Source organism: Mercenaria mercenaria, chromosome 6 (genome assembly GCF_021730395.1).
Source record: "Mercenaria mercenaria strain notata chromosome 6, MADL_Memer_1, whole genome shotgun sequence".
Classification (NCBI taxonomy): domain Eukaryota; kingdom Metazoa; phylum Mollusca; class Bivalvia; order Venerida; family Veneridae; genus Mercenaria; species Mercenaria mercenaria.
This window is the reverse complement of record NC_069366.1, coordinates 78525532-78538265: the sequence shown is the minus strand read 5'-3', so window position 1 is coordinate 78538265 and position 12734 is coordinate 78525532. Positions and strand designations below refer to the sequence as shown.

At 32.7% G+C, this 12734-nt stretch overlaps 1 protein-coding gene across 1 annotated transcript in view; it reads right to left on the bottom strand.

Moving 5' to 3' along the window:
- Positions 1-8538, bottom strand: part of LOC123548447 (low-density lipoprotein receptor-related protein 2-like) — a 70548-nt gene extending 62010 nt beyond the window's left edge. Inside the window, exons 1-3 of the mRNA XM_053546919.1 lie at positions 8403-8538; positions 1288-1561; positions 246-453 (exon numbers count right to left, since the gene is read on the bottom strand). Coding sequence (XP_053402894.1) covers positions 246-453; positions 1288-1393 — 314 coding nt within the window. The 5' untranslated portion in view covers positions 1394-1561; positions 8403-8538. The remainder of the gene's footprint in view (positions 1-245; positions 454-1287; positions 1562-8402) is intronic.
- Between the last annotated feature and the right edge of the window lie 4196 nt (positions 8539-12734).

The following is a 12734-nucleotide window of genomic DNA, read 5'->3' as shown; positions in this document are numbered from 1 at the left end:
GGCTAGCAGGCTGAACTAAAACTCCAGCGGTCCGGGTTCGATTTTGGATCTCGGCTGATATCCCGACTACTTTTTATTGTACTTAAATTGGTATTGTTTCCAGCAGTATCATCCTGAAATGGCTCGGCTGGAAATATGTTTTTCCATCTATTCCAGGTGGGGACTTTTGTCGACTATCAACGTTAAACAAGACATTTTACCTTTACTGTTACTTTTAAGAAAACAGAGTTGAGAATGACGTTTACCTTAGGTGATATTCGTACATATAGATACACTTTGTTCTGTAATCCACGTCAATACTGACGAAGTGAATGTTGGTGTTTGAAAAGTTAACACCAGGAACATTACCCGAGAAATTTTCATAACCTGGATATATCGGTAGATAGCGCAGTTTAACTTTCGTCGGCGGCCAACCATAATATCTTCTTGATATGGTAAATATCAGACCATGCTCTACAACAACAAATACAACAGTGTTTCATTAAAGGGTTATATATTCTACCAAATTTATTTCTACAAATTTTATACATACTGCTAATAACTATTTGGTTTTAACATGCTTACAAATACTTATCAATCCTTTGATATTAGAGCCCCATGTGGTTCTAGGACGATCTATGTATGAAAACAATTGGAACCACTACCTTACTCTTGCATGATCGTAAGAGGCGACTAATAGGGTCTTAACACTTGGTTTTGCAGTAACTCTGTGATTCCAGCAGGTATGCAAATTTTGGTTCCATAACGTATGTTTTTATTTCGATGTAAATGAGATGTGGAACCACAATTTGTAGCCCTGTTTGGCGCCATATAACCTATACTGTTTTAGTGCGCCCCGTAAAACCCAAATAAATAAATAAATTTGATTTTAGATGAGAAGTCATTGAGATTTAACATATTTACTAGTGCTCATCATTTCTTTTTATATATTAGATAACTGTGAAAACTTATTTAATGTCCATCATTTTATTTTGGTGATAATAATTTTCCACGACTATTGACAAGGTATTAATAATAAACCAAAGTAACAATTACAGATGATACAAAAGCACTTTTATTCGTGTTACGCCATAATAATAATAAAAAAAACAGTGTCGCTTATTTTGAAATCTGTCTGTATTAGATTTGAATGAACTCCTTTTGAAAAGTGATAGAATAATATGTCATATTGCTGCAAATGTGTAAGACAATTTTATCGTTGATGCGACACGGAAAACTCCTGTTACTGTTTAATAACCCTAGGGGTCTTTGTGTAAATTCTGTTGAAGCACTTGATTTTATTCTTACCATTTGGCCAAGAACTTTCAACTGCACTTTGACCATAACACCATGCATACATCCCTAGCACAAGAAGAGCAGCTGTGTACCTATCCATGGGCGGCATGTATCTCATAAAGGGATTTTAAGTGTCTTTTAAACCTGGTTTGTTATTTTTTAACACTCACTTCCACTTCTTTTAATATTTCTTGTTTTAATATTTCTTATCAATATGCTTTTTATGTCTTTCTTTCTTTTTCCTTTTTCGGTCGGATACAGCTTCACACTCTGGCGTATAGTCGTACTGTAATAAATCAGCATGTGTGTAGTTTTCATATCATATATACACAGTATATATGCCAGAGACAGAGACTAGTTTTCAAATATGTTTAAAATGTGTTTTGGAAAATGAAGTTTCATTTGTTTCCTTGAAAATTCAAGTACAGATCTTATGTATGTACATGGAGATAGACTTAAACACAACACATTTACCAAGATTCAGCGAAACGCTTGATATGGTATAAACGTCGTTTACAAACAATAAAAATGTCATACTTTAACCCTTACCCTGCTAAATTTCTATAATGAACTTGTCCATCTATAAATTTTGACAGTACCATTATCTGTTAAAAGGGGTGTTAAACAAATGATAGTGACTGAATGGCAAACAGTGCAGATCATGATTAGTCTGCATGGATGTGCAGGCTGATCATTATCTACACTGCTCGCAATATCATGTCTAGCATGATAAGGGTTCATAGACACTCAAGAGAATCTAGACATTTTACTGCATGAAATTGTACTTCGATTTGATTTTTATGTATTATGTAAAGATGATGAATAATATGATGGAATTTACCGCTAACTGCTTAGAAAAGTTACCGATACTTTTCCAAGAAGTTAAGGTTTTAAGAGAATAGGTGTGGCAATGTTGGCAATATTTATACTTTTCTTCATAAAAACATAATTTTACACGACATTAAACAAGATAATGTTCTGGATGATGAATAAATACCTTTATGTCAATGTTAACACATATAATTGTTCTAAAAAGTTGTAATTTGTTATAGAATAAGCGCTTGTAACATACGTTCATCAGTTTCTGGCCAATGCATAGAAGTACTGCGTAAAAGTGAAAAATGCAATATAGGTTACATATTAACAAGGAAAGGGTTTTGGCTTTCCATGTAGTACATGAAATCAAACTGCAGCCGGGAATATTTTGCTTCCTCTGACATAACTGATATAAAACTGTTATCTGAATTAAAAGAGTGGCAATTTAAAAACTTGGATGTATTTTCACTTTATTGAGACTAAAACGTGACTAAAAATTAGATAATGTTGTGTTTTGTTCGATTTTTACCTCTCTAGTATGCGATTCGTTTTAGTCCAACGAAATCTTAGCAAGAAAAAGTAAGCATAAAACTATTAAAGACACTTTTTCTTACAGAGATACACATTTGTGTAAGGTTTTGAAAACAAAAGCCATAGCAACTTAAGGGTGAAAGGTAATCGTCTTCATCAAACTATGTTTTATTTGGTTATCAAGATGTTTAACGAGATGTTTTATACACATTTTGTTACTCTACGACTATCTTCTACAAGTCAAAAAACAATGGTGCAGAGGGCAGCCACTGGTGATGTAAATGCACATGTATACGAATAAATATAGTTGTGAAGAAAACAAAGAAGAGCCCAAATGTATGAAGAGCAAAGGTATGTGAAACATACTTTGAGTCCAGAGACAAACTAGTTTAATATACAAAACTTTGGTGTAGAATGTAATTCACAATCTGTATCAATCTTCGTGCAAATAGATAAATGTCACATTATTTCAAAACACTGACTACTGTATAAATGCTGTCTTTTCTGGTATTAGCAATCATTTCCCTGTTTTTGGACAAATTACATCTATTGAATATACAGTATAAAATTTAGGAATACATTATGGAATTTGACAAGTTGAATTAGTATTTGAAACTACCAGTAATCTAGTTCACTCTTAATAAGACTAAAGACTTGATGTAGTTGAATTCTGCCAATGAAAAATATATTGTTATTAGCTTGGTCTCTCTGTGTGTGTGTGTGTGTGGTGTGGTGTGTAGAGGGGGTGGGGGTGGGGGGGGGTGGTTGTGTGTTGTGGTAGGGTGGGGGAGGGTACGAGCTGAGCTGGAGATACTAGGATAGATATGCATAGTTCCAATGACTGAATAGGGTTGGCAATTTTGACATGAATATATATGCATATGATTTTATTTTCACATAATCATATGCTATTTTATAAGCAAACTTCACTTAAGTGCATTTCATTTTGTGAATGCATATGATTTTCGCTAATCAGATATGGTTAAAAGCGTTTTAATTTATAATCATTTACCAGTGCAATTTAAATATATCAGTTATCTTTATATTTCTAATTTTCGTACCACTTTGTATTAGAGGTTTAAAGCCCGAGTTTAAAGAAAATATTTGAAATTTTCAATACTCCAGTGTACAAATCTATGTGAAATTTCAGTATTGGCACTACACTGGAATGGGTGTCATGGTAAAATACACACAAATGCTCTCATTTTACCTTTCAGCTACGAGAGATTGTTTTCTTTTTTATATTATTGTTTTTATTTCTATATCTTTTTATATTTTACATTCTATTTTTAGGTTTAATGCCGTTTTTCAATATTACACCAATTATGTAACGGCGAGCAGTTGACCTAAGCAATGTTCTAGAATTCTCTGCTAGTACAAACCTGTTCTCCGGAAGCAACTTCCAACTACCTCACATGAATTAGAGGTGGGGAAGATTGATTTCAGACAACATGTCTTTTATCAAATCGTCACGAAAAACATAGGAGTCGCCCGGGAATCGAAATTAACGACCCCGCGATCCGTAGATCTACTGAGCTTAGCGAACGGGCGTCAATTATGAGAGGTACGAATAATCAAAGTACTGACAGTACAGAAATGCTGGCTACCACAAAAGACTAAATAATTGTGTGGGATAACTGTTTGCAAAATCTGAAATACATTGTTGTCTGGTAAATGTATCAAACAAGCGATATATGCTCTGTTCAGACGTATCACTTAATTATTCAGCAAAGTAGTGTTCAAATCATAGACTGACTTAACGGTGAAAGCCCCCGCATTCTCAGTAGTAGAGCGTTGGCTGTCTACGGATCGGTCGAAGTTACATCTCGGGGTGCATATAAATGTTCTGTACATTATAAATATTTGTTGAAATCATAGTCCCCACTGATATACGAATCGGCATTTACATGCGAAACATGTTTGAACTGTACAGAACAAGGAACACTGCTGAAATTGCTTACAATGTGTCAGTTACACGACGAAAAAAGTATTTCGGAGCAATACAAGACTTTCTACTGGTTAGAAATATTGCAAACAAATATGAGGTATTATAAAGAACAACTAAAAACAGAGAAACTGAAAGATAAAAGAAAAGAATGTGACGAAAATTGTCCTACGTTGCCAAAATTTAGTCTCCGTTTATGTATCAACTCTCGATTTTTTTTTTCTTGAATTTTGATAAAGATTTTGCACATTTTGACAATAATTTGGTAAATTAGGGCAACGTTAATATATGTATGAAAGAAGCTAACTGAAGAAAAAAAACAATTTTAGGGACATTTTTAATATCAGTGCAAATATATAAGTAACACACAAAACATCTATACTTCGATATGCAATCCCCAAAACTATGTAAAAATATTAATCAGGTTAAAAAGACTTGCATTTTTGTTACGTTCTTGTAAACCATGGTGAATTGAATGCCAAAGTAATATATATATATATTTATTATGAGTTGCGTATAGCCTAAAATAGAACACGTCAAACCCTAAATAATCTAAGGAAATCTAAGAATAGATTATGCCTGGGGAAAACTCCATTACTTTTTATCTTCACCATTTATTTCGATGTTTCTAACACTATGAAATGTGTTAAATATTTTAGATTCGAAAATAGATATGTACATGTTGATATAAAGTTGTAGACAAAACTGTATTTGCAAGATTTTTAAGTGCGTTAGTTTCTACTTAAAACAGACTATCTCAAAGTCTAAACATAAACTTTTTGCATGCATAATGTAGCAGTCTACACAAAACTGAATGAACACGCAGCGTGCCGTTACGCCAGCTTAATAAAAACAAAATAAGTTCGAATATGTAATTAGCAACGCCTCCATAAAGATCTGTTTTTACTCTCTTTTTTTTATTTTGCTTTCAAAGACATTAATTTCCTTTAAAAGTAAACATGATTATGAAAAAGTTATTATATTATTGAAAAAAGATTTATTGAAACAGGTAAATAAAAACGATATACAGCACGTAACTACTTGAACTGCCCATGAATGTTTCTGCTGTTATCAGTCTCGGCAGTCTTTGTGACTATCTATTTGTGGTAATAATAGTCTAGCGAACAAATTCGCTAGCTTAAAAGGTTTATAAATATGAACTACAATCGTGATACATTCAAGAACTGAATGTATTTGAATCAATGGTGTGTGCTGACGGGAATATTTTGCCTTAACATCAGTCGCTACAATGTAGTCCTTTCCCATTAGAACGTTTTGTTGAATTTTATCTCGTGCAAATTCGAAGCTTATTATTGAAAACATGTTGTGAATCATACATTGACTTATAATATTATGAACCAACCTAGCCTTGTTAAGATAATTGCATTAGCGACATATTTTGTAAGTCAGAAAACTAGAAAAGCTGAGGAAGCGATACAAATGGGTAACCAAATAATCTGTCATTATTTCAGGTAAAAATTTTGTTATCAAAATTAGGATTCTATGCTCAGAGTGTAGGAGACACAAAGGTCTTTCTTAATAATTTATAACAGCGTCAAAGGGACATTTATATACAGGATTTGAACACATCTATAAATGAATCCAGTCGAGCACTATCTTATAAGAATATATTTGAGTTCAGTTTCAGTAATTACTTAACAGTTATAAATATAAGGACGTTCATAATAACATTTAAAGAGTGAGGTTGTCATCGCATAGATTGCCTGTTGAGACTGGTAGATGGAGTCGTCCAAATAATATACCTTATGAAAATAGAATTTGAACTAACTGTGACATATTAGACGATGAGTATCATTTTGTCATTGAATGTCAGGTGTTTGTAGATTTAAGAAAACAGTATATAAGGAAGTAATTCTGGCACCGCCCAAGTTATTTTAATTTTTTGCAATTACTGATGAAAATAGTAAAGATACCCGAAATATCGCAACCTATATCTTTAAAGCTTTTGAAAAAGGAAGTATCTAAATAGATAAACTCTAATGTTTAAAATGCTAATACATATGCTTGGATTATCAAAATTGTCTCTCCCAAAACTGTTTTAACTGATTTGTATGTATATTGAAGATATGCTGATGGATCTTGTTTGATTAATTGCGAGATAAAGATTCTTCTAAATTATATATTATACCAGCACCCTAAAATTTTATTCAACTAGGTATGAATTAACATATAGATATATAAGTAATATATAATTATTAGATTAAATTATACTTCCTTTTGCCATTATTTTCTTGTTTTTTTGCTACCAATTTATTTTATACGGATAAACAGATTTAATGCAAAGTTATTTATTGATAGTGGCGAATTTTTAACAAATACTTGTTTGCGATTTTGGGGTCGGTGCGCCTTGAGAACATCACAACTGGCACGACCTCTAAAATACGCGAGATTACATCATTCATAATGTGACTCAAAGCAAACGTTTTGTCGAGGTACCTACTGCATGAAGACCAAACGTGCCACACGAGGACATGTTTGAATGCATTAATGATTAATTTTGTAGTAATGTGTTTGCAGACATCTAGAATGGTAGAGAGCAAATGATGCATAAGAAGCAAGTTGTCTTATTCACTCGACCACGACGGGAAGTAAAGCCACTTAACCACAAGGATCAAAACCCCTTGACAACGGACACACTATATAATGCTAATGGCATACGCCTTGCATATATATGAACAAAAATCATGTCATCCTTACTATATCCTTTCTGTCTGTCAGTGAAAATTACATCAATTAAAATAGATTCGCACCGTTTCCTGCAAGTATTCTTTTAGAAAGACTAAATAATGCAATAGCACTATTGAACATTTACATTTATAGAGAATTACTGATAGGGTTTCATAAATATTTTATAAATAAAACCATTTTCTTCCTACCAAGTATTCAGGCATACATATATGTACAATGCTTAATTGGAATGTTTCGTACATTTTAATAAAACAGATAATAATGATTTTATTTCAATATAGCTAACTGTTTTCTACGTTGTATTCATACAATTAGAGGATAAGGTTATACGACTCTAATGACAGTTTATAGTTATCTTTATTATCACGGCTTGTCTTAAAAGCTTCTTCATCTTTTTATGATTGTTTGTGTGTGTGTGCGTGCGTGTGTGTGTGTGCGTGTGTGTGCGTGTGTGTGTTTCTAAAATTTGTTTTCACTTTGTTGTTTAAACTTAACTATGAATTGTTTTATTGTTCATATGGTAACAGAAAAATTTGGCAACTGAATTTTATTTTTCTAATTTTCAAAGGTAAATCTAGCAAAAGCGTTTTTATTATGCGAAATAATACATTATAATAGCTTACTGCTCCGATAATAAAATGAAATTGTAACCATATCATTTTTATAGTATTGTACATTATCACAATGCTTAGATGTAAATTAGACTTTTTTTAATTGATGAGTGGCCAGTTTGGACATGGCGTTTCTATTAATCAGATAATTAAATTTAAAGATACAATGCCATAAATCATCTAATGTTCTGAAGTTACAGCAAACTGTAGCAATAAATTTGTACTTTTGAAATTATTTAAGGCTAATTTAGCCAGTTTAGCCATTAAAATCTATTGTCTGGTAGACCTAGAACAATAATATTTATCAAGTGTTGAAACATTTGATGCTTGATGTTTGAAACAAATCTTAAAAGAACTAATTTCAAATTTGCGAGTAATTGTCATAGAAAATAACTACAAAAAAAACCCATAAAACAACAAATGAAAGCACAAGAAATAGACTAAGTATAAAGTAGAACTGAGGTTTTCTCCTAAGACCTCTACATGTAAGAAATTAAAGAATGAAATATATTTACTTGCAGAAAGCAATCTATATATCCGAATATAACACAGCTTTATCGTTTATCTTCAAACAAGAATTCACGCTCTAATGTTCATTCTCAAACTTTTAATTAGATTCAACAATTTGTTTATCTGAAAGTTGTATGTAAACAATTTCACGGGGTATGCCCTTTGCATATTATACGAGGGGTGATCCAAAAGCAAGGTCACTTGTATCGGTTATCCTATATTGCAAATATTCTGATCATTTTGATTTGCTCTGTTCTTTAAAATACTCTCCCTCCTGAATACATACTTTTGAGTCAGCCTGTCAACCTTTGGAAGCATTGTGCATACACTTCTTTGGGAACTTTTTTAAAATACTGATAACCAGCACATACAAGGGCAGTTTTCGATTTGTATCTCTTTCCAGATAGATGATATTTAAATTTCGGAAACAAAAAAAAAGTCGCTGGGGGCAGGTCCGGCGAAAAGTGTGTGGAAGGCCGGTACCCTTCTCTGGCTCCAAAAACTCAGTCACAATGCGTGTTTTGTGAGCGGATGCATTATCATGCAAAAGTTGGAGGTATTTAAGTCCTGATTTTGGGATATTGACTTTTGTAGTGGTTCTTCAATTTTCCCAGAACAATGTTATTATAAAGTTTTCCTGTGACCATACTGCCTTTTGGCACCGGCATTTGAATGACTGGACCCTTATGAGTGAAAACAATTACATACGAAACCTTCTTTACCGTTCGCATTCGTTTGGCAATACTTGGGCGTCTCGCTTTTATGTTGCCAAAATTCGGTTGGAACACTTCGGCTTTGGTTAAAAATGATAAACCCAGGTCTCATCATCAGTTTTTGCTGTATATTGTGTACATGTTCAGAAGTATTTTGCTATTGTTACACGGTTCCTCTTTTGTTCATCTGTTAGCAAATGGGTTATCCATCTTACATTTATTTTTCTAAGTATTAGGGTTTTTTTTTCCACGAACTCGTGCTAACGACAAGATTGTAATTCGAACCAATTACCTTAATATGAATCGGGCATACTTCTTAGCCAACTGTGGATTATTTTTACGATGTTATCTTTCGACGTATTTGTTGCAGCGTCTTTGAGCTGCTGCTGTTCGGTCCTAAATTTAGCTACCCACCTACAAATAGTCATGCGAGACATTTGACCTTCCATTTCAATGTCGCACACTTCACAGTGAATATCTACAGGCCCCGTGCAGAGTAGAGACCTACATTTTATGTAAGCTCTAATTTCAAGCACATTTACAGCTCTTTTTCCAGTCATTTTGCGTAAAGTGTAATAAATACGCTATAAAGCAATGTACACTGTATCAAGTTCAGTGAACGTGTGATCGTTCTATCGACACGTGGTGTTTTTGTTTCGTAATTTTTGCGAAATAAAACACAAATTACATTATTTTTTGAACACCCCTCGTAGAAGGCACTGTCGCTGTCACGATTTGTACGTTTAATTTACCTCAACAGCCTACGCCCTATCTATTTCAAAATAGTATTTAATATACTGTAAAATAGGATATTTCTTTAACTGAAAGATCGGGCTTTGGCTTAAACTGAAATATGTCTCATTTCACTTAATGTCTTTTTGTATCATCACGTTTGTGCTGCTTGTTATTAAAACCAAGACAGGATTCAAACTCTTAACGAACTTATCGCGTTTTATCGACTAAGCAAGTATAGAAAGTTTTTGTTATTTTAAAAAAAGCGACACTTTACGTTTGGGATCCTGAGTTGTTTTAATGTGGTTTCTTCAATGGACGTTTGTCCTTGCATTTATTTTCAGTCATCTGAAATGTAACGAGTCGTGGTCAAACATGCTTCGTTATAGGTCATGGCACAATGCAATGGTCGGATTCAAACTGATCTTTTCAACAAATGTCATACGTATATTTCTTTGGGAATAATAACATTTGCAAATGAAGTGAATGGGTATTGGGGTCCTAACATGTTATACGTATTGGTGGCTTTTGTTGGTTTGTTTGATATCACTGATATGTTTATTGATCATTTTGGAAAATCTGTCAGTTTCCACACTGAAAAGCTTAAATATAAATATACATATTATAATGCCAACTAAATGTTCAAACACGTCAAATGAATCAAACGATCTGCCATACGGTCGTATTACGTAATTTCATAGAAACATTAATACCCACCCTATCAGCACCCTAATTTCTAGACATTCTGAATATACAACATGTTATAAAATGCCTTATTCATTCAAACACTCGTCAGTTTATTCACATACTTTATAAACTCGAAGATAGTATCTTGTTTACAGTATGTACTTATCTGGATATCAAAATATATGATCATGCTATCTCGATAATATCTACTTCATACCTCAGTTAATACCGACATAAACAGTTCGTTATACGGGTTTAAAAGTAATTGTCGACAAGTCGTAATATTTTATAATTTCACAAAATTTCAACTAGAATTTAAGGATATCGGTTTGACTGACAGTTTGAAGATAAATTATATCGTAGCAGCTAAGTTCTCAAGGCATATGCCTTGCATATAGTTTAGAAGTATTTTTTCTATCTTGCGGACCTAGATATACCACAAAAGCGATTTAAAGCATACCAGAATGCATCTAAACATACAAGAAAAAAGCATTTTTATCCGAGCGTGTTCTCGGCACATAATTAATGTCTTGGACATATATTCTGGTCAAGCTACGCTCTTACAGGTATATAAAACCGGTGGAGCAAACTATACATTATAGACAATACAAACTCATTTAAAAGGATAGTAAGTAAGTGTAGATTTCTCGGAAGCACAGAGCACCACAAACACAGCCTCAGAGCAACGCATTTTCAAAGTAGGTCTACAACAAAAAGAAGCTGTAACGGAAAAATGTTATATACAAATCTGGTGTATTTTCTATTGTTAGAACTGATAAGACAATGATAGGGTGGGCAGAAGCCGATGGTCTATGTTTTTGTAAACAGTTATGTTTTTCTCATGGTCTAAACGTTCTTAAAACAAAATTATATCAGTTTTCTTTTATCAATGGAAAGGTTATAAAACAAGCAATTTATGAATTACTTTTGTTATTACGAAATAAAATGGATTTATTATGAGCATTTAACTTACACTGTTTTTCTAAAAGATTTCAACATCACTACGCCGCTTTTAAAATTATTTGTCATTTAAAACGGTTATTCATTGAAAAAATATATTTGAATACAAAAATATGAAAATTGTTAGTACATGTACTTCAAATCTTTTTAAATTTTGAAAATTTAAAAAATGAGCAAAAAAGTTATTAAAAATTAAAAATTCCGATCCCATACACAAACGGTATAAAACATTTGTTTTGCCATTCACCAGATAAACAGATGTTAGTGCGTGATATCACGGCGATCTTTCCTATAGACGGGTTGCTTCTAAAATCCAATAAGTACATTTAAATTTTACGCAAAAGATAAAAGGGTGAGGGGAAGGGGAAGGGGAAAGAAAAGTATGATAAAAAGCCTAAGAAATACTACTGTATATCTACACATACAAAACACATAAGGGAATAATAGTTACTTATAAATAAAATAAAATCTTCTTTAAGAGGTGCATTTTTTACACATTACGCTTTAGGTGTAGAATCAATGTACACAGCACGTGAAAGTGTTTGTCATGAAAAACGTGCGAGGAAACATAAACACCAGGGCAACATTGAGAAAATCAGACAACAAACAAAAATGGTTTAGCTCATAAAATATACGTTAGCCATTTTGGACTTAGTGACGTCACCGTTTATTCTTACACGATTATTACCATATACAATAATTTAATAAATAGCAGTATCTATACTCATCAGTTTTAAATTTTACAATCAGTTTCAGTTAAAATAAAGTTTAAACCTATTTGGGTTTTGACACGCATGTATTAGAGTGAAGCACTAAAATACATACTATGTTGTTATAAGAATAAAAATAATTGATTTCATGATACATACCATAAGCTGCCTAATACATAATTCATTCAGACAATACTGAATTTTTACCATTACAAAAAAGGAGGTCTTCGTCATTAGTTTCAGTTCTTTTACTTGTGCTGATTATTTTAGAATAGCCAAAGATAGTATTTCAACAACATTGATAAGACGTATAAGAGTATTGTATTCAAGACTTATTTTCGTATAAACAACATCGGTACCATAATATCAAGGTCGGCCTTTTTCGAGAGATTGAATGTACGTTCTGATGTCGTTCAAACAAAAAATGGCGTTGTTCAAAAATCTTTGAAAGTCAGCGATCACATTTTCCAGAAGAGCATTCAAGGACAGCTAAAACAAATTTTAATCGACATCACTATGCATTTTTTCGTAAGAT